The following is a 22637-nucleotide window of genomic DNA, read 5'->3' as shown; positions in this document are numbered from 1 at the left end:
TTTTAGAGGCTCTGATGATACCCACAGAAGTGGCAGTAATTAAATGTCCAGGTCACTCCAAAAGTGACTGCCCCATCACTGATGGTAACAATGCAGCTGATCTAGCTGCCAAAACTGCAGCTGGCTATGTTGCAACTCAGCAGGTGGTGAGATCAGATAGAGCCTGTAGTGATCTTTTGCCTCGTTTCACTCGAGAATATTTGGTCAAAGAACAACAGAAATCTGCCCCTGAAGAACAATCAGTCTGGTTGCAGCATGGAGGTATATGCTCGCCAGATGGTCTATGGCAAGCGCCAGACGGACGTCCGGCATTGCCTGTCTCTCTGACCGGTTCAATCTTGACTCAAGCTCATGGGGTAAGCCATGTGAGTGACAAGCAAATGATGAGAGCTCTCGAACATTGGTGGCATCCGTTTTTGCAGTCCATGGTGTCAGGTCATGTGACAAGTTGTTGTATCTGTCAGGAACACAATGTAAAACCTAGCATCAAACCCAAAAGGTTGTTTCCCTTTGACATCTGGTCCAGGGGAAGAAATTGTGATTGACTTCACAGATATGATTCGCACGGGTACATGGCAAACGCTATGTTTTGGTGATTGTTGATTATTTCACTGGTTGGCCAGAAGCATATCCTGTCGGCCGAGAGGACAGTACGGCTGTGATCAAGTGTTTAATCAATCAATACATACCACACTATGGTTTTCCCACGCCGTATCAGATCAGATAACGGTAGCCATTTTAAAAATGAACATCTCAAAGTGGTTGAACAGGCTTTGGGCCTAACACATGCGTATGGTGCGGTTTACCATGCGGCCAGCCAAGGTAAGGTTGAACGCCTTAACCTGACGATTAAACTAAAATTGGCTAAAATCTGTGCACAGACTAAATTGAACTGGCTGTCAGCTTTACCCATTGCTCTCATGTCTATTCGTTCTTCTGTCAACAGGATCTCAGGCTTTACACCTTTTGAATTGCTTACAGGTCGTCAATTTCCAGGCCCAACCACGGCGTTGAGAGAGGACAGCGTGCAGCCATTGTCACATACTGTGTATTTTGATAAACTAACAGCTCTGATTCGAACCTTTTCCCATCAGGTAACTCCTGTACCAGCACAACCGGAGGAACTGCCATCTCCAGTCACGACAGACTGGGTCAGGACGAGAACATTCCGTAGAAAGTGGAGTGAACCACGGTGGTCTACAACCCCACGAGTAACAGCTCGCACCTCACACTGTGTGCAACTACAAGGAAAGGAGATACTTGGTTCCATTTAACATCCTGTGTAGCTTGTGACCCCCCTTCTAGGTCTCTTGCTGACACTGGTTTGGACCTGAGGACTCAGGTCCAAGAGAGGGAGGATACAGATACAGAGAGTGACGGTAAAACAGACACTGAAATTGCCACTGGACAACACCAACAGCTCCAAATTATACACAAAACAGGTGATATTTTCACAAGCCCACACACAGAACCATTAGCTCATTGTGTAAGTGCTGATTGTGCATACGGGAGCAGGTATTGCAAACACAGTTTAAGGAAAATTTGGAGTGGAGAAAGTAAGGTGTCAACATAAAAAACCGGGTGAGTGTGCAGTAACCCGGGAAAGAGACAGGACTGTGTTTCACCTAATAACCAAAGAACAATGCACTGATTTACCAACGTATGACTGTTTCACAGAAAGCCTAAAACATATGAGAGATTGGTGTGTGGCTCATAGAGTAAGAAGTGTCTCGGCCCCGGCTGGGGTGTGGTCTAGATAAACTAGACTTCAAGAAAGTGCAAAAGATTCTGAGTGAAGTGTTCACGGATGTGAACATACAAATAACCATTTATTCCTTATAATCAAGTTTTCATTATTGTGTGATTTTGAGTGTTTTTCAATGTTTTTCAATTTTCAGGTTTAAAAGTGTATTTTTAAGAGTGTTTTCTTACAATTTTAAGGTATTAAGTTTTAAGAAGTGTTGATTTTGTAAAGATAACAACGGTATTACTAGAGCATTAGAGGGATTGAAGACATTGTCTGTAGAGATGAAGGAACATTCAGGTGTAGATAACCCTATAGGAGATTGGCTAGATGCGACCTTGGGGAAATGGAAAGCAGTGGTGATGTCTATTGTAGTGTCAATAGGAGTTTTCCTAGCCATATTAATCACCTGTGGGTGTTGTTGTATTCCCTGTATTAGATCACTGTGCAATAGATTAATTGTTACAGCTATTGAAAAGAAAGAATCTCCACCCCCATACAGTATGCCTTTGTTATCAAGTGATCTAGCAGAAGATGAAGGAGAAGATGATGTGTGACCTCTTACGAGGTCAAGAGATGGAATTGTGGGAATATTTTTCAGATAAAAGTATGATTTAAATATCAATATAATCAATAAGTGTTTTCTTTCATTAAATCATTAAACTGTGTGCTTTTGTCATGTGCTTTCTATTTTACTCAGTGGAAAGTTACTGTGGCAAACGAAGTGAGACAGGATAAGTGGGGGTTGGAACCATAAATTATCTAAATCAACACACACACACACACACACACACACACACAAAGAGTCACATATAAAAGATATGTTATGAATCAATCCACTGCATATGTTTTAAGTATAATCATGAGTTGTGATGAGTTTTAATGAATCATAGGATTAAGAAACAACGCTACATAATTAAAAGCATTAGATGATTGAGTGTTTTCTTTTTACTAAAAGAATGTAAAGAATGTTGGTATGTTGTCCGGCCACAAGAAACTGTCTCTAGGAGACCACTCCCCAAAAGAAACGGTCTCTAGAGAACATTCCTCAAAACTGGCGACTGACCACAGGATGTAAAACATGTGTTATGCAAAGATGTTGTTTTGCAGATATACGTGGTGCACGGTGATTGGTGGAAAGGGAGCAGCACTCCTTAAAAGACAGAGGAGGAGTCAGAAGATGCGAGCGATGTCACATACTGAATAAATATGGGTGTTTTTGAATAATTTGGGTTGTTGGCTTGTGGTGGAGTGAGGAGATCGTCTGACAACCCAAAGCTTTGTTACTCCTTTTTACATCTGATAATAAACTTCTAATCGATTTTGGAGAACGTCTCTGTGCAAATTTTTGAACATGCAGGACTGCCTAAAAAGTCCAACACAACCCTGCCCTGATCCTTCTGCTCGCTACGCGATGAACTTCCATGGTACACAGACAGTACACTGTCACGAAGCGAAGAGGTTAGCAGCTGTTGAGATAATAGCGCTCCGACTGTTTGCGTCAGTGCGTCAGCATATGACATCATATTAACGCGAGAGTAATGTCCTCGCGTTACTTTCAGTGCATACGCTAAATGATCTGCGCAGCACTCCGTAAACTCCGACACGCATCTTAAAACTGCTTCGCACAACAGAGGTGGCCAGATAGGTGGCCATCCATCATTCAGGGGTAGCCGTTATTGTGCATAATTCTGATCATTTTGTTGATGTTGTATTTGCACTTTGCACTTTTGGGCTCTGTTGTACACCCCAGTTATAAGAAGTATTCATGGGAATGATATTACCATAGATGTGTTAATAATCAGACCAATGATTGAGTGTTACAAGTGAATATATGAAGATGATTTAATGATATAATTAGTATACTTAAGCACTGATTGAGTGCTGTTTGATATTATAATCATTTTAACCAAGTATAGAACAGATTTCAGCAATACAAAATTCAGTGATGTCTTTGAGGCCTGTTTGAGGCCTGACCTAGATAAAGTTCAGAAGGTTGAACATGTAGTTCACTTTGTGGCCTGAAAACTGGTACCAACAGGAAAACTTATTTTTAAAAACCAAGTAAAGGTCGACATTCCACCATTAGATACAAACCTTGTTGCCTAGAAAATAATGGTGGCAGACAAGAATGATTGGATAATAAAAAATAAAAGATAAAGGTAATTTACCTGATTGGTTTAGGAAAGAACCTCCTTTCCTAAGTTTCACTATAACTGTAGGCTGGAAAACACCAAGTTTTCAGATGACTTGGGACATCTCACTTTGTTTGGCCTGATCAAATAAAGTTAACTCCTTGACACCTGAACCTTCTTTGTCTGAGAGATTTTTTGAACGTCAAGATCGACTTTTACCACATCACCGTTGCCACCCATGGCCACCATGTAGCTACGCCCCTGCCTGTGACATATCTCCATTATGGCCGTGACAGCTCTGAAACGGGCACTTACCCGACTATGGAAAATCATGAACAAATGCTTTACAACCACAATCAGAGACTTCAAATGGATATCAGATATTGTCCTCCGAGATATCAGTAGATTCGGCTGCAAAATTCATCAACTTCATACAAAACAGCCACACTGCAAATTATATGGTTTCACATATTATTAATGTGTAACCAGCGTTTGCGTTCAAGGAGACCGTGACGGAGTGGCGGCGTTTGCGCAGATAATCTCGCGTTCATTGTACTTTCAAAGATCTGCTATAGAGGCTCACGAATATGCTCGCCTTTTTAAAGATGCGCATGTGGCGCGTTTAGAGCGCGAATATGCTCGCTTTCTGTGTAGGCCCTACTTTTAAAGATGCGCATGCGGCGCGTTTAGAGCGCGAATATGCTCGCTTTCTGTGTACTTTTAAAGATGCGCATGCGGCGCGTTTAGAGCTCGAATATGCTCACTTTCTGTGTGCCCTACTTTTAAAGATGCATATGCGGCGTGTTTAGAGCGCGAATATGCTCGCTTTCTGTGTACTTTTAAAGATGCGCATGCGGCACTTTTAAAGTGCGAAGATGCTCGCTTTCTGTGCAGGCCCTACTTTTAAAGATGCGCATGCGGCGCGTTTAGAACGCGAATATGCTCGCTTTCTGTGTACTTTTAAAGAAGCGCATGTGGCGCGCATATCGCGTTCAGTGACTGAGCAGGTCTTCCCACAGGCAAACGACCCTGGATTTCCACTGCATGCGTGTGCGGCACGTTACGGCTCCGGCAAAGTTTTGTTACGTCCTCCACGCGGTGCCAACTCACACCAGAAGCGGATAAGAAACGCAGCGCTATGATTCGCGAGACCACGTGATTTGCCTGTGTGGGATTACAAATTTATACAATGTTATATCTAGGTTAAAGTTATGTACATTATGTTTCACATTTTGAGGTAAAGACGATTACATTCTATGAATATCAAGTCAGGCAGCCCAGATGTCTGAAACATTACCCTTTTGTCTTTATTCACTTCCTGACCACTGGGCAGGGTCCCAAGTTAAAGGTGAATGTTAAGCTTTAAGGCACAGCTAAGCCTTTGTCTCTATGATAATGTGAAGGTATGGGCAATACTGTCAGGCTGATTGGATTAGCACCTATGCATTTGAATGACACTGTTATGCTGATGAGACCTTGGCTGGGACAATTCCGGTAACGGCTGATTCCTGTATTGCATTTGCATGCTTTGTGTAAATCATCTCCACCTCTATGTATCCCGCCCCCTTGAAAGGTATAAAACTCTACTGTACTGAACTAAAAGTCAGACTTGGATGACTACAGCGACGCACAGCGAGTCCTCAATAAAGACAACTTCTGTATGAAAGATATCCCAACGTCTCCTGGTCTCTGCCTCCACGAGGAAAAAGTTTCCTACACCTGTCAGATGTTCTTTGGTTGCAAATTTGGTTTGGTTGATGTTCTTTTTTTTGTCCTGATTTTTGCCGTTCCACCATGGGTAAGTTAGCTAAATGATTACTATTTCTTCCAGTTTCATTGTGTTTATTGTTGTGTTTATTACTATGTCCTACTTAAAATACACTTTAAGTCCAGTTATGAACAAGAATAATATTTTTGTAGTTGTTTTAGTCATTTAAAATACATCCTCAATTAGCTTTATCTATATATCACATACAGTGCCTATGAGCAGGAGGAGAGCATTGACGTTTGTTCTCCTACAGGAAAGACTGCAAATGGGAAGAATGAGAAGGTATTGGGTGCATCCTCTCAACCAGCGAAGGAAAGAACAAGGACATTTTTATCATCTTGTAGCTGAACTAAGGACAGCCAACGCCATCATCAGTATTTCAGAATGAACGCAGAGCAAATGGATGAACTTCTGTCCCTCATTGGCCCTGAACTGACCACACAGTCGACAAATTACAGAGCTGCTATAAAACCCAAGCAGATACTGGCAGTTGGATTGAGGTAAAAGCATAATGTCATTGAAAAAAAAAAACACTGACCATAAACTGAAGAAATACAAAATTGTTGGACAAACATCTTCATTTTTGTCTTTATTTTTAATAATAAACATAAAATCACCATTCAGCTTTCAAAAACAGGTTCATATTTGGTTTTCAAACAAAAAACAATCATCAAAAGTACCAAATTGGCACAAATTAACGAATAGTCACTTTAAATAAGAAAAAAAATAACTTTCACAATTCCCTGCTTGCCCCTAGCGAAAACCAGAGGTTGCAAGGCGAGGCAGAGCAGCTGGGGAGACACATGGCACCAGTGAGACACATGGGAGTAAACACTCTGTTGTGCAAAAAGGTCGCATTAGCAAGAAAAGAAAACATGAGTGTCACGCTCGTGGGGGTGGAAGAACCCAAGCGCAGGCAGACAGTGAAGGGGTTAACAGACAAGACTTTAATAACAGATAATAAACACAAAACAAAAACCCGCAATGGGGTGTAAACAAGAACAGGATATAATATAAGCAAAAAGGGACATAAACTAACTACACACTAAACTCAACTGAACAACACTTGACAAAGACTAAACTCTACACTTACTATACAGACGAAACGGCAACAAGGGGTACAGGCATAACGAGGAACATCGGGAACGCACACCACATACAATGACCGAACACAGGACAAAGAAACAAGAGGGTATATATAGGTAAGACAAACAAGGGATAATGACACGGGGCAGGTGTGGGTAGTTAAACACTCAGGGGAAGATGACAAGGAAACGAGAGGAATGGGGCCAATAACAAGACACTGGAGAGAACGTATATTATTGTCAAACGGACAACAATATGTTTCTCTCCACACATAACCTAAGGACTCTGCCCCGATCCCACCACACGACTAGAATTTCATAAACAAGACGGTGGGACCGTGACAATGAGCAGGACAAAGTGCCTGAATAATATTTGGTCCTTAAGTTTGATCAATTTTACTGGTAGTCCACTGTATTAAGAATGTTAAGCACAAGTATTAAGCACAAGTTTTTCTACGTGACTCACCTCAGCGTGATCAGCATCATCAGAAATATTAACAGTTCTTCTCTCTAGGCCTGCTTGTAGGAGAATCATTTCATCTTTGGGGGTCATCTGGGAGTTTTTGCCAGTAAGCAGAACTGGAGTTCTAAGAACCTTATAGGTGTAACTCTTGTAGGTTCAGGTGCCATTCTTTTAATTATTTTACGGGTTGCACCGTAAAGTGCTGGAAAAGCTCAAGACAAGATATGTATTAAAATGTAAATATAACTTAACTGATTCATATAAATTCGAGTCCCGAGTATGATGGCTCTGATGATTTCTTACCTTTGCATTTCTCGTTGAACTGTATTTGGCTTACTAACTGCCTGGCCAACTCCAGAGCCACTTGTACCAACTTGAGTCTCCAATAAGCTGGTAGAGCTGCCAGCATTTCCATGTGTCTGTGGGTTGCTATGCCTTTGAATGCAACTAAGCAGATTCTGCACAGCACTTTCTATTTCTGTCTTCTGCCCCTGTAAACACAACGTCAATTCAATTCAATGACCTGCACAGATCAATTATTTATAATAAATACTACAATATTCCATAAAAATAAAAACTGCAATTGTTTATTTCTTGGGGACTTCTTCTTGAGCTTTGCTTTTTTTGACTTAGCTTTTCGTTGCGCATTTTGAATTCTTATTAACTGACATACTTCAATCAAAAAGGTCTTAAAACTATACGGTCACCACGTTTCAACCTCAACATGGCTCCATGCATCATTCATCAATATTCACACAAAGATGTTTAAAAACACTGAAATGATGACAAATAGATCATATTTTATACATCGATGCACAATCGTTTGAGTGAGCATCATGATGCACGTAAGTTGCAGTATAAATATAGCCACGTGCATGCCATTATTTTCCCTGGTAATTTATGTACAGTAACCATTTTCTATTTTCACAGAGAAGAGCACATATTATTATTTTACTCCAAGGTTATAAAAGTTACAAAATCTCCTATCCTTTACTAAAAAAATTCAACTACTCTGAACTACCGTAGTATATCAGTTAACGCGCTTATGTGGTGGTTTTACAGAAATACTGTCACTGCTATGTCATATTAATTATATAACTAATTAAGTACAAAATCTAAAATTTACCGTCCTATTAGTGTTAGTTCTGTCCATCATGAACACAGTACCCATCATCAAATGTGCGCAATCTGGCTCTGTGTGGCTTGACGTCATCGCGAACAAAAATGTGCCAATTTGATTGGCTGGGCGGAAACCAATAAACCGACGTCATTAACCTCACCCCTTCCCCGCCAATCTCTCTCGCCTCACAGTTGAGTTACAAGTGCACAATAGTGATGGGCAATACCAATCATTTTCTTTTCGATCCGATACCAAGTACTTTCAAGAACAGTATCATCGATACCGATACGATACTTTTATTAATTACGTTTATGTGTCTGTTTGTGTGCTTTTAAAGACTAAGTGTTTTTAGAAGCCATCAATATTAACATCAAGTACACATCAATGAACCAGACAATGAACCACTGTTTTGTTACATTTATTTGCTATTATATTACTGAACATTATATAAATCAAACAAACTTTTGACCATAAATCAAACAAACTTTTAACCAAGTATAACATGTTCCACAAACAATTGCAAACTGTGCATACTGTAAGTGTCAGATAGTTTTTCTACAGTCCTTCTGCTTTCCTTTTTGTGAAGGAACAAGAGAGTGTTGACATTTTCCCCCTTGAGTCTGTTTCTTTTTTGACTAATCAGCTCCCCTGCTTTTGAAAAAAAGTCTTTCAGAAGGTACAGAGGAGGCAATGATCCCAAAATACTTTTTGGCTAGTCTGCTGAGAGATGGGAAGGTTTGTTCATGATCTCTCCACCAAACTAATGGGTCACTGTTGCGGGGAATTACATTTTCCTCTCCATAGCGGCGCATTTCAATTACTGAGCCAGTGCTTGTGGTTTGATGTTGTTGTGCTGAGAGAACTTGAATGTCAAAGTCCTCCCATATGCTTCCGTTAGCTGTAGCTGAGGCAGTACCTGGGGTTGTTTGAGGAGTCACTGATGATGCACAACTTGCTGTAGCTACTGAGGCAGACGATGATGTACCTTCTAGTGGAGATGCAGGAGCAAACTCTGATGTGGCCAGGTGGACATCCTGCATTTCAGACAGAAGTCGCATTTCCACATGATCTTTGTCACGAAATGCAAGGTGCTTAAACCTAATGTCAAGGAATGTGCTGGCAGCAAGACTGTGTATAGTTTCAATCCCTCGGAATCTTCTGTGACATTGCTGTGCCAGTTCTGTGGCAAGAGAGCAACCTTGACGCTCACTGACAACTGTTGCTCTTAGCAGCAGTGACACAAGGGGAATGACCTTTGAGACAGAAACATGTTTTTCTGCCGATACTTCACTGTGGTGGAAGAATGATACGATGCTTTTGCATTTTCCAAAAGGTGAAAGATCTCTGGAGATGCTTTTATTGCATCCTTGACTTTTAAGTTCAGTGTGTGTGCAAAACATGGGTAGGGCTTCCAACCAGCCTTGTGCACTGCAGAAACCATGTTAGCAGCATTGTCTGTGACTACCCCAAGCACCTTCCGAGTTACACCCAATTCTTCAGATATTCTTTTCAGCTCTGCACTAATATTATCAGCTGTGTGCTGTGCATTGAAATTGGATGTTTCTAACACAACTTCCTGCATTTGCCAGTTTTCAAAGAAATGACAGGACACAGTCAAATATGCCTCTGTGGACCTCGAGGTCCACATGTCTGTTGTGAGAATCACATGGTTTGCATGCTGTAAATTTTCCATCACTTTGGCTTTGCACTCAGCATACATTTTTTTAATTGTACTCTCCAATAGCACCAACCAGCAGTTCAAAAATGTACTTTTCAAATGGCTGTAACTTTTGAACCCATTGATCAACAGTAATTTTACTCAGCACATGTCTTGCACTCCTCACGCTCATCGCATTGACTGAGCTGCACAGACGTGACCTAAAATAATTATGATTTTCCTCATTGTTCAAAAGTTATGAGGTCGCAAACTTTTCAAAGTTGACCCAAAAATGTATTGGAGGCTGTATCTCGGCCATTCTTCGATCTATTGGTACGAGACTTTGTATGCTTCATCGACACCTAGGACTGGGGGTCCTTGCCAAAATGGGGAACAGCACCACCTATGGGTCGCGAGATTTGAAAAATTGAATTTTTGCTCATAACTTGAAATGTTTGTCAGAAATTTGTGATCTTGTGGTCTACGGATTCCTTGGGTCATGCCGGATCGGATGATTACTATAATCTCACGATTGGATGATTGGCCTGTCCGCCATTTTGAAATCTGTCATAAATTTGGATATCTTTTAAAACTCGTGATGTATCAGCATTTAATTTAAGTATTATTGAATTAGTGTCCCGATCGTGCATGCGTCGTTAAAAAACAGCGCCACCTAGCGTTCTTGTATTGAACTATTCTGAGTAACGTTTTGTGCAGTACTATACAAAATGGTCTTCTTGAGTTCATTCCCACCTATGCCTCGGTTTCTCAAATACGTAGTATTTCTTTTATTTCTGCTCTAAAACTCGTTTCAGCATCTTCGCTACTTGCAGCTCTCACACATCTCCTCAGGATCTCTGACACTTTGTACAAGCTCCGTGGCCCAGTTTGCTGAACCACAAGCCTGGTGTCTCAGAGGTAGTGGGTTTGAATCCCTCTAGTGTGTTTGTTGTACTTGTGGATGAAGTCACCAATTTGATCTCAGTGTCACCTATTTGTTTCCCATGCGTGTTTTATTTCTGCTTTGCTTTACTCATGCTGTTCTGTGCTGCTCTGGCTCTGTGCTTTTACAGCTCCTGACAGCAACTGAGTGTGTGGCTTAGTGGCACAACACGACAGGCCGGTGGACTCGAGTCTTTGAGGTCGTGGGTGCGAATCCAGTGTGGAGTGTGTTGAATGTTTTTGTATAGAATCTGCGCCTCGTTCTTGCCTGTTCTTCCTGAACTGGCCGTTTTTCACATGCTTTCCGTTTATTCTGTTTTTCGCTCTCTTGGCTCTGTGCTCCGCTTGTGCTGCGCCTTCAGGGGCTTGGCCCCGCGGTGCTGCTTGCGGCTCTTGTTCATAATGAAACTGTTGAAAATACACAACAAAGTGAGTTGATCCACTTATGACAGCCTCTGAACTCAATACAATAATAATCTTACATACAGGCACTGGACTAAAAATACATTCAATCAGTCATCGCTCCTAAAATGAATTCAACGGGTCATCTTTTTAATGCTATAAATTAGAGCCTCATCTTCTTGATCTCCTCACGTAAATGACTAGATTTCGATGGCTTACGTTTCTTCTCCACCGCAGAACCCAGCACAAGTTCATCAATGCCGTCAAAATTATTCATTTTTTTGTTTGTTTGTTGAACACAAAGTACAAAGTAGATCAGGGAAACTAGGATGCCGTCCGTATTCAGAGTGCCGCCATTACTGCTTACGATGCGTGGAATGGTGTGCTGTGATTGGTTGATCAGACATATCACATTCAGTGTTGCCAGGTTCCCGCCCAATTGGTGCTTCTTATGAACGGGCTAGACCGGAGAAAAATGCATTGGGTGGGTGGACAAAATTTGGGCTGCTTATGAAATTAAAAACCCGCCAAAGCAACTTGCCTTTTTTTGCTTTTGATTAGTCAAGTTATTTCAAAACGTTCGAAAATAATGTGTAGTGCAGTCATCAACACATTATTCCTTAACACAGCCCTTATTGGTTCCGTTTAAACAGTCAGGTCTGGGATAGGGAGACCTCACCTGTCAATCAATCTACAGTTTAGATCATCATGTGATGGATTGTGAGTGACAGGGTTTTGGAGCGATAAAGGACCAGATTTTGTATACTGAAGCGATCGCATTGCCAAAGTGGCCCAAATATATGTTGCACGGTAATGGGAGAGTAACTCAAATCGCACAACGTGGATTACACATGTGGTGACAGACGACTCGAAGACTTTGTAAATATAACTATAACTGAATTCACAGCAGTTGCATGATTTAATAAAAATCAAACAGAATATGTGATTCTAATAACGTTACTTCTGTTCATCATACTAGTCCTTGACAGCTGCTGGACTTGCTAAATTTTGCATTATACTGTATGTTCTGCAATATACACTTCACTCAACTCAACTTTATTTATATAGCGCTTTTACAATTTTCATTGTTACAAAGCAGCTGTACATGAGACATATTGACTATAAGCAAAATAATTAAAGTTGTACCTGCAAAAACAAGAAAAGGTTGAAAACACAGAAGACAGACATACCCACATACAAAACACTCCACACACACAATATGCACACGTACTAACACACATAGACATAGAGACACACACACACACACGGATACGCACGCACACACACACACACACACACACACACACACACACACACACACACACACACACACACACGTACGTACACAGACAAGTACGCACACACACACACGCTCAGTGAGAGCACACATTTAGGATAAAGGAGAGAGAAGCACAGGTCAAATATAACAGATAATAAATTCCTATATGCAATATTAATTAAGTAAAACTTTAAAATTCTAAAGCAGCCCCCCCGGTCAGGCAGATAGTGCAAAAACAGTATGCAAACGGTGGCGAGGAACCCAAAACTCTAATCGAGAAAAAAAACCTCAGGAGAACCCAGGCCCAACCAGGGGATTCCAGTTCCCCTCTGGCAAAAGCTGCTGCCTCTGCACAAGCTCCAGAGAGCTTGCACAACAAGGCTAAATAAAATAAATAAACTTAATAATAAAATAAATTATAGTTTAAGATTATCATTAATAATCTAATAGCATTTGAAATTTTGTGGTGAAGACATGTCAAGAGACCGCGTCCTTCTTTATCCAGCTCTATCATCTCAGCTCTTGTCAGGTCCCCACTTCCCATTCTCCGCTCTACCATCAGGTCAGGCCATGAACTGCATCCTGCTCGCTGTGGTAACCTTGGAACAATGAGACAAGACTGGCTGAGAGTAGAGTACTGTTCTGTACTCTTTGATGCAACAAGTACATCAGTTGTGTTTTTGGTTCCGGTTGATCTAACTAATGCAGCCTAAACCCTCTGAAGATTTATATTATGGAAGAGTAGTGTATGCAAGATTAAAAAGATGCGTCTTTAGTCTAGATTTAAACTGACAGAGTGTGTCTGCCTCCCGGACAGTGCAGGGAAGACTATTCCAAAGTTTAGGCGCTAGATAGGAAAAGGATCTACCACCTGCACTTGATTTTGAAATTCTAGGTATTACCAACTGACAGGACGCCTGAGAGCGTAATGCACGTGAAGGACTGTAATACAAAAGGAGTTCATTCAAGTACTGAGGAGCTAAACCATGTAAGGCTTTATAGGTAATAAGCAAGATTTTAAAGTTAACGCGATGCTTTATAGGTAACCAGTGCAAGGTTGACAGAACCGGGCTAATATGTTCATACTTTTTTGTACGTGTAAGAACTCGAGCTGCCGCGTTTTGGACCAATTGGAGTTTTTGTAATAAGCCTGCAGGGCAACCACCTAACAGTGCATTACAGTAATCTAGTCTTGATGTCATGAATGCATGAATTAACTTCTCTGCATCTGAGATTGACAGCATATGACGTAGTTTAGATATATTCTTAAGATGGAAAAACGCAATTTTACAGGTGTTGGCGACGTGGCTCTCAAATGACAGATTACTATCGAATAGAACGCCAAGATTCTTTGCTGACGACGAGGGTTTTATGGAACATCCGTCAATAGTTAAACAGTATTCTTGGTTGTTACTTATAGCAGTTTTCGGTCCAATAAGTAACACTTCCGTTTTGTCCGAGTTCAGTAATAAAAAGTTGTTACTCATCCAGTTTTTTATATCGACTATGCATTCCATTATTCGATGGAACTGCTGTGTTTCATGAGGCTTCGAGGAAATATAAAGTTGAGTATCATCAGCATAACAGTGAAAGCTAACTCCGTGTCGCTTTATTATATCTCCTAGAGGTAGCATGTATAATGCGAAGAGCAGAGGCCCTAAGACTGAGCCCTGTGGTACACCGTACTGGACTTGCGATTTGCGTGACACCTCATTGTTTATTGCTACAAATTGAAAACGGTCGGATAAATAAGATTTAAACCATTTCAAAGCTATTCCCTTAATGCCGACATAATTTTCGAGTCTATGTAGGAGTGTGCTGTGGTCAATGGTATCGAATGCAGCACTAAGGTCTAGCAGCACCAATAACGAGATACAACCTCGGTCAGACGCCAATAGCAGATCATTTGTAACTCTGATCAAAGCAGTCTCTGTACTGTGACATGCTCTAAATCCAGACTGGAATTCTTCATTGATGTCATTCCTTTGGAGGAAGGAGCATAATTGAGTTGAAACTACTTTTTCCAGAATTTTAGATATGAAAGGTAGATTCGATATAGGCCTGTAGTTCCTTAGTTCTCTAGGGTCGAGTTGGGGTTTTTTGACAAGGGGCCTTATAACAGCCACCTTATATGCTTTAGGCACATGTCCTAATGTCAGAGATGAGTTAATAATACCAAGAAGAGGATCTATAATTTCTGGGAGCATCTCTTTCAGTAGATTTGTAGGTATAGGGTCTAGTATGCATGTTGTTGATTTAGATGATCTAATAATTTTAGACAGCTCATCTTGATCTACGGTATAAAATAATTGCATTTTCTCCTTAAGGGCGCTGTAGTTAGTTTGTTCAGCGGGTTTCACTTCTGATTGCATTGTTATAATTTTTTCTCTAATATCTTGGATTTTATATGTGAAGTAGTTCATAAATTCATCACTGCTATGCTGATATACAGGATCAGAAGTCACTGACGATTTATTTTTTGTTAATTTAGCCACCGTGTTAAATAAAAACCTAGGGTTGTGCTGGTTTTCTTCTATTAGTGATGAAAAGTAGGCGGATCTAGAAGTTATTAGGGCTTTCCTGTATTTTCGAATACTATCCTTCCATGCTGTACGAAATACCTCTAATTTAGTTTTCTTAAAGTTGCGCTCCATTTTTCGGGCCGCTTTCTTTAGAGCCTGAGTGTGTTCATTATACCACGGTGTGGGGCTGCCATTTTTAATCTTCTTTAAACGTAGTGGAGCAACTTTGTCTAGCGTTACCGAGAAGGTGGAATTAAAATTTTCAGTGGTAATGTCAAGATCTTCAACGTTATTTCTCATGATTTGAGACAATTCGGGCAGATTATCGAGAAACGCATCTTTGGTAGTTGAAGTTATTGTTTTACCATATTTGTAACAATGAGTTTTATTTGCAGCCGTAGGCCAGTGAAGCAAACATGATACCAGATAATGATCCGAAATTTCTTCACTCTGCTGAAGGATTTTAACGTCGTCCACATTTATACCGTAAGACAGTATTAAATCTAAAGTATGATTACGAAGGTGAGTGGGTCCTGACACATGTTGACTAATGCCCATGGAGTTAAGAGTGTCTTTGAAAGCCATTCCTAAGACGTACTTCACGAAAGACGTACTGTAGTTCTGTCAGATGTTAAGGCAACTCTCAAAGGTAAGTACTGTCACTGTACTCTTATTGTTGCTGCTTTTTTTTTTTTTTTGTTCTGTTGTATGTATCAATGAATTGCACAATTTTGGCTGCCGTGGTGTGTGAATGAAGTTCATGAACGAGTGGAAAATGCCTACTCAGCTTTCCGAATCCGATTAATTATAGTGGGCACTTTTTGCACAAAATGTGTTTTTTGAGGATTAATGTCATTGGTTAATTTCTTGATTGTCGCTTTGAAGTGGTTTCTAGTCATATTTTCTAACTCTCTTTAATGCTATGTTTGATCCTTTTGACCTGTTTTCCTGGTTTAAATTTTTTTTTCTCATCTTGTCATAGTTTGTTTTAAGGAGATAAAATGGTCATTGTCATCGTTGATTGACATTACAATACATTTCTATCACATTATTTTGGCAGTTAGAATTTGGGCTGGTTTTTATTGGAGTGGGCGGGTTTTATTGAGCCTTTGGGCTGGAAATTGTCCACCCAATCTGGCAACACCGATCGCATTCTGCAGAGAAGTGAGACTGGCGTATATTGCGGTTTGGAAAAAAGGGAGAAAACATGACAAAATAACTAGGCGGATATCGCCTTTTGTGTAAAATTAAAAAGTGACTTTTCAATACCGACCTGATACAATACTGATTTTGGCGGAAACTCTTTTTTTTAATGCCGTTTATCGCGTTTTGGAACCAAACTCTTCATATCATGTATTTGTCGCTTCAGACTGAGACACAGAGAACTACTTCAGTGAAAAGGCAAATGCTCTTCTTTCTAATATAAATGTAAATGTCCAGGTTGATTTCATCTCACCTTGTGGTTTGTTCTTGACCCTCTTTGTGGCAGAGTGAACACTGACAGAAGGCCGCTCAGAACTGATCTGTTCTCTGTCAGCTGTTTGTCCGCCACAATAGGCTCCGCTCTGCTCTCACAACGACGGAAGGGATGCTTTACAGCCTTCCATGTTCTCTCAGAGATTACTTTCTTCTCTTTGCCATGTTGTTCTACAACATAGAACAAAAAACGGTGATTATCAAAAAAACAAGTGTGTCATTATTATCAGTTTGGAATATCACACTAAGTCACAGAGAACTATTTCAAGAAGGCAAATTATTTTCTAATATCGACATGAATGTCCAGTGTAGCAAAGCTCAATAAAACGGGAAGGAAGAAGGCAGGAACCGGCGAACAATCAAACATTTTAATTAAAAATAAATAAACAATAAACAGCAATAAAACAGGCCGGCAGCCCCTCATGGACACGCCATTATCACTTCCTGCCCCATGGCTCTCATCCCGCTCCTCGCTTCATACCCCCATCGCCCCTCACAGGACGGGGGATACCACCGCGCCTGTGCTTACTCCCCCCCGGGGGGCCCCCCTTGAGAGCCCCAGTGCCTGGGGGTACGCACCGACGAGACGAGAGAATGGAGCCGGGAGCACCCCGAGCGACAGGGACGAGAGAGGGGAGAGAGGAAAAAGAATAAATAGTCCGGTTCCCCGACACGCTGTCGTTCGGTCCTCAGCCAGCCGAGAGGCTCTTCCTCGCAGTGCTATGTAGGGCTGTCACGATTATGAAATTTGATTGACGATTAATTGTCTAATAAATCATTGCGATTATGGCGATTAATTGTCTGTTTCAGGGCTTTGGCGATTATGACGATTAATTGTCTGTTTTTGAGCTTTGACATTTAATTCTCATTCATTTTTTATTCAGCGATTGAAATGACCATATTGTTCTGAATACAAGACTATGTTTTTTTCTTGGAAATACATCGGAAAAAATTGGGTCATCATATATTTAAGGTTTAGGCTTTTACCTGTCAATAATACAACCACCAAATACTTGTAAATGAAGTAAATTGATCAGGTGTGAATTGAAGCCACCATTAAAATACTATCAGTCTTAGAAAAGCTTCTAGTCTGTTTTTTTCTCACTTGCAAGACTACAGTAAATTTTTACTTGTGTGTTAATGAAATTTTGGTAGACTGGTTTTCACACTGAGATTTGCTTAAATAATATTAAATTGTACTGCAGGTAATTTGTATATGTTTTTTTTTTTAAGTGATTGTGATGTGGTGGTACATTTTACAAGTATTACCATGCTTTAGTAACAATATATACACTAAAATATGCAATATGCAGATGCACTACAACTCCCCCTAGTGTCTTCTATAGAGATGTGCGATAATTGCGATGATCCGAAATCATCGCGATGAGGTCAAACAATCGCGATGAGACGATTATTTAATAATCGTGACAGCCCTAGTGCTATGCGGTGGTGCTGGACATCGGGGGGACGGCTTCCTGGCGGTTGGTGGTGGCTTCTTTGGCTGAGGGTAGCCGGCAGCGAGTTTTCCGTTCCCTGCTCCTCCCCTTTTCCTCGGTGGATGGCAGCAGGCTCCGGCCCACGGCAAACGGCCCAAACTCCTCCGCTCCTTCCTCTATGGCCGCCACCCCACCTCGGCCCAGGAGCACGGCAGCGAGGTCCTCGTCCCAGCCGATTCCTCTTGCTCCAGCACCACTGCCTTGGGCAGCCGCTGGCAGACGTCCCTCGTCCACGCTGCCCGAACTCCTCAGCACCGCAATGCCCCTCGGCAGCGAGGGCTCTTCGACAGCATGTCCCTCCTTCCTCCCGGGTTTCGGCACCAATGTAGAAAACCTCAATAAAACGGGAAGGAAGGAGGCGGGAACCGGCGAACATTCAAACACTTTAATCAAAAATAAATAAACAATAAACAGCAGTAAAAAAAGGCCGGCAGCCCCTCACGGACGACTGCCGGCCACACGAACATAAACAAAACTTAACACTTCCGGCTCTCGTCCCGCCTTCCTCGCTACATCCAGGTTTACACATTTATGTCATCTCACCTTGTGGCTTGTTTTTCACATCCTCTGCTGAAGCAGCAGCTGGCAGCTCAGAGTTCTGCTGGATGTTGTTGCAGACAGACCAGTCGGTAATGCAGACTACATCCAAATCATAACATCTGTCCTCTTTGGGGGCAAAGCTGCGGTCGGTGGCTGGCAGAGACCAATCACAGAAGACTGTTGAGAGCTGATCTCTTCTCTGTCAGCTTTTTTCGGGAGGCCGGAAGCACACGGAACTGATGTGTCTGGCGCAATAGCCTCCACTTTGGTCTCATGACTGCTGACTGCTGAAGACGCTTCACTGCCTTCCATGCTCTCTTGACGAAGCCACCCATTCCTTTGCTCTTTTTTTCTTTGGCATGTTGCTCTACAACACGGAAGAACAAAACTATTAAAACATCTCTGAGCACGGACCAAACAAAATCAATTATGGCATTAGAGTTATTTAATAGGAAATTATTTTTTTCTTTTTCTTTGGCAGTGACACTTTACAGCAGTGGTCACCAACCCTGCTGCTGGAGATCGACCGTCCTGCAGACTGCAGCTCTAACCCTGCTTCAGCACACCTGTTAATTTTTAAATGACGGGAGTGCGTGGCAGAGCGGAGAATGCACTTGCTCGAGCGCACACACATACAGTAACAGACAACCACACTAAAGAAACACACATGGATATAGATGATTGTATTTTCATTTAGCTTAACTAGTTTATTATTTTCAGCCATTAAAGGGCACATTTATTAATTTCATTTGGATTTCAATGTGATCATATAATTTATGTATTGCACATGTCACTGACGTTTACCAGTTTTTACTATTTTTACCATAAAAAATAGTCAAAAAAAGAACCATCAGTAATCGTTACGTTCTGGTTATTTTCTGCTTGCAAAAAAATAACCAGAAAATAACCATCAGGGAACATTACTTTCTGGTTATTTTCTGGTTGCAAAAAAATAACCAATAAATAACCATCAGAGAACGTTATTTTCTGGTTATTTTCTGGTTGCAAGAAAATAACCAGAAAATAACCATCAGGGAACGTTACTTCGTGGTTGCAAAAAAATAACCAATAAATAACCATCAGAGAACGTTATTTTCTGGTTATTTTAAAAAAAACTGCCTGCAACGTTCTGGGAACGTTATTTTCTGGTTCCAAAAATAAAACCTGAAAAGAACATTCTTAGTACGTTATTTTTTGTTTCCCAAAAAATAACCAAAAGGGAACCAAAAACTAACGTTAGGGGAATGTTCTATGTTTGCTGGGGAGATCGAGCGGCCGAGCAGCTAATCTCTCATATTTCAGTTCAAATCTCACGATCGATTCATTTCTTGTCTGATATCGACTGTTTGAGTGATAGTCTGAGCGAAGACGAAAAGAATCATCGAGCAGTTTACACAGAGAAAGAACGCGAACTGCAGAAACAACAATCGAGTGTTTTTTAAAGTCAACATGTCTTCAGTGGAACTATACTGTATATGGATACAACTTTGCCCGGTATGGCCACGGAAGATTTCACCGTGGATAAACAAGTACCCGTCAACACGGCACTGTCCGAGGGGACTACAATCGGTACGTTAAATTATGTATCCATCTTTCAAACTTTTACCTTCAACGTTATTATTTTTGAATTGTGCGTCTTTTGGAATCATCGTCTAAATTAACACCAGAAAGTTTTTAAACTGTTAAGGTAACGTACATTTTTATGGGCATAAACGTACGACAAACAGAAGAATTCACACATAAATGTTTTCCCCACGCATGACAACATGTATAAACAAACAGTATTGTGCGTAGTGTACTGAAAGCTCCGTGTCTGTTTACATCAGTACGATACACTGCAGTGAGCATTATATAGGGCCTACGTCATTATCAAAAAGCTCATCAACCTTAAAGTATATTTCCAGATATTTATTAAAATGTCATTTAAAAACTAGCATTACTGCATATTTATAGAATTCTAGGTGATATCACAGTTCATTGAAATAGAGAATTTTGTGCTGTGTTTTGTGGGTTTTTTTCAGTAATCTCTTTCATTACTGTAAAGTGACCCTACCAAAGCCAAAAAATAATTTTCTGTTAAATACCTCTAATGCAATAATCGCTTTTGTTTGGTCTGTGCTCAGAGATGTTTTAATAGTTTACTGTTTGTTCTTCCGTGTTGTAGAGCAACATGCCAAAGAAAAAGAGAGCAAAGGAAAGGGTGGCTTCATCAAGAGAGCATGGAAGGCAGTGAAGCGTCCCTTCCGTCGCAGCAGTCATGAGACCAAAGTGTAGGCTATGGTGCTGGACACACCCATCCCATGTGGTTCTGCTGACAGAGAAGAGATCAGCTCTCAGCTGTCTTCTGTCAGCGGTCCCTGCCAACCACCGACCTGATGCTTCAGCAGAGGATGTGGAAAACAAGCCACAAGGTGAGATGAAATGAATGTGCAAACCTGGACATTTAGGCCGATAATAGATAGATCAGTTTCCTTTTCACTGAAATAGTTCTCTGTGCCTCAGTCTGAAGAGCCAAATAGATGATGATGACACACTTGTCAACCTTTTCTTGATTTTTTTGTTCTGTGTTTTAGAGCAACATGTCAAAGAAGAGAAAAAGAAAGGAAAAGAAGAGGAAGAGAAAAAGAAAGGAAAAGAAGTGAAAAAGAAAGGAAAAGAAGCGAAAATGAAAGAAAAAGAAGAGAAAAGGGAAGAGAAAAGGAAAGAAGAAGAAGAGAAAAAGAAAAAGAAAGAGAAAGAAAAAGAAAGAAAAAGAAGAGATAAAGAAAGAGAAAAAGAAAGAGAAAGAAGAGAAAGAGAAAGAAAAAGAAGAGAAAAGGGAAAAGGAAATAAAGAGAAAAAAAGAAAAGGAAGAGAAAAAGAAAGGAAAAGAAGTGAAAAAGAAGAGAAAAAGGAAGAGAAAAAGAAAGAAGAAGAAGAGAAAAAGAAAAAGAAAGAGAAAGAAAAAGAAGAGAAAATTAAAAAGAAAGGAAAGAAAAAGAAGAGAAAAAGAAGAGAAAAAGGAAGAGAAAAAGAAAAAGAAAAAGAAAGAGAAAGAAAGAAAAAGAAGAGAAAAAGGAAGAGAAAAGAAAGAGAAAAAAAGAAAAGGAAGAGAAAAAGAAAGGAAAAGAAGTGAAAAAGAAGAGAAAAAGGAGGAGAAAAAGAAAGAAGAAGAGAAAAAGAAAGAGAAAGAAAAAGAAGAGAAAATTAAAAAGAAAGAGAAAGAAAAAGAAGAGAAAAAGGAAGAGAAAAAGAAAAAGAAAGAGAAAGAAAAAGAAAAAGAAAGAGAAAAAAAGAAGAGAAAAAGGAAGGAAAAGAAGATGAAGAGAAAAAGGAAGGGAAAGAAGATGAAGAGAAAAAGAAAGGAAAAGAAGCGAAAATGAAAGAAAAAGAAGAGAAAAAGGAAGAGAAAAGGAAAGAAGACGAAGAGAAAAAGAAAGAGAAAGAAAAAGAAAGAAAAAGAAGAGATAAAGAAAGAGAAAAAGAAAGAGAAAGAAGAGAAAGAAAAAGAAGAGAAAAAGGAAAAGAAAATAAAGAGAAAAAAAAAGAGAAAAAGAAAGGAAAAGAAGTGAAAAAGAAGAGATAAAGGAAGAGAAAAAGAAAGAAGAAGAGAAAAAGAAAAAGAAAGAGAAAGAAAAAGAAGAGAAAATTATAAAGAAAGGAAAGGAAAGAAAAAGAAGAGAAAAAGAAGACAAAAAGGAAGAGAAAAAGAAAAAGAAAGAGAAAGAAAGAAAAAGAAGAGAAAAAGGAAGAGAAAAGAAAGAGAAAAAAAAGAAAAGGAAGAGAAAAAGAAAGGAAAAGAAGTGAAAAAGAAGAGAAAAAGGAGGAGAAAAAGAAAGAAGAAGAGAAAAAGAAAAAGAAAGAGAAAGAAAAAGAAGAGAAAATTAAAAAGAAAGAGAAAGAAACAGAAGAGAAAAAGGAAGAGAAAAAGAAAAAGAAAAAGAAAGAGAAAGAAAAAGAAAGAGAAAAAAAGAAGAGAAAAAGAAAGAGAAAAAAAGAAAAGGAAGAGAAAAAGAAAGAGAAAAAAAG

General features: G+C 40.1%; 1 protein-coding gene across 1 annotated transcript; it reads left to right on the top strand.

The window, feature by feature from the left end:
• The first annotated feature begins 20125 nt into the window (after positions 1 to 20125).
• Positions 20126 to 22143, top strand: LOC130549353 (uncharacterized). The gene is made up of 3 exons (XM_057326559.1): positions 20126 to 20198; positions 20794 to 20899; positions 21322 to 22143. The coding sequence occupies exons 1-3, from the start codon at positions 20126 to 20128 to the stop codon at positions 21989 to 21991; spliced, it is 849 nt and encodes a 282-aa protein (XP_057182542.1). The 3' UTR covers positions 21992 to 22143.
• Positions 22144 to 22637: the final 494 nt, after the last annotated feature.

This window comes from Triplophysa rosa, unplaced genomic scaffold, assembly GCF_024868665.1.
Source record: "Triplophysa rosa unplaced genomic scaffold, Trosa_1v2 scaffold105_ERROPOS583246, whole genome shotgun sequence".
Classification (NCBI taxonomy): domain Eukaryota; kingdom Metazoa; phylum Chordata; class Actinopteri; order Cypriniformes; family Nemacheilidae; genus Triplophysa; species Triplophysa rosa.
Note: the sequence above shows the minus strand (reverse complement) of the source record. Positions and strands in the feature narration are given on the sequence as shown.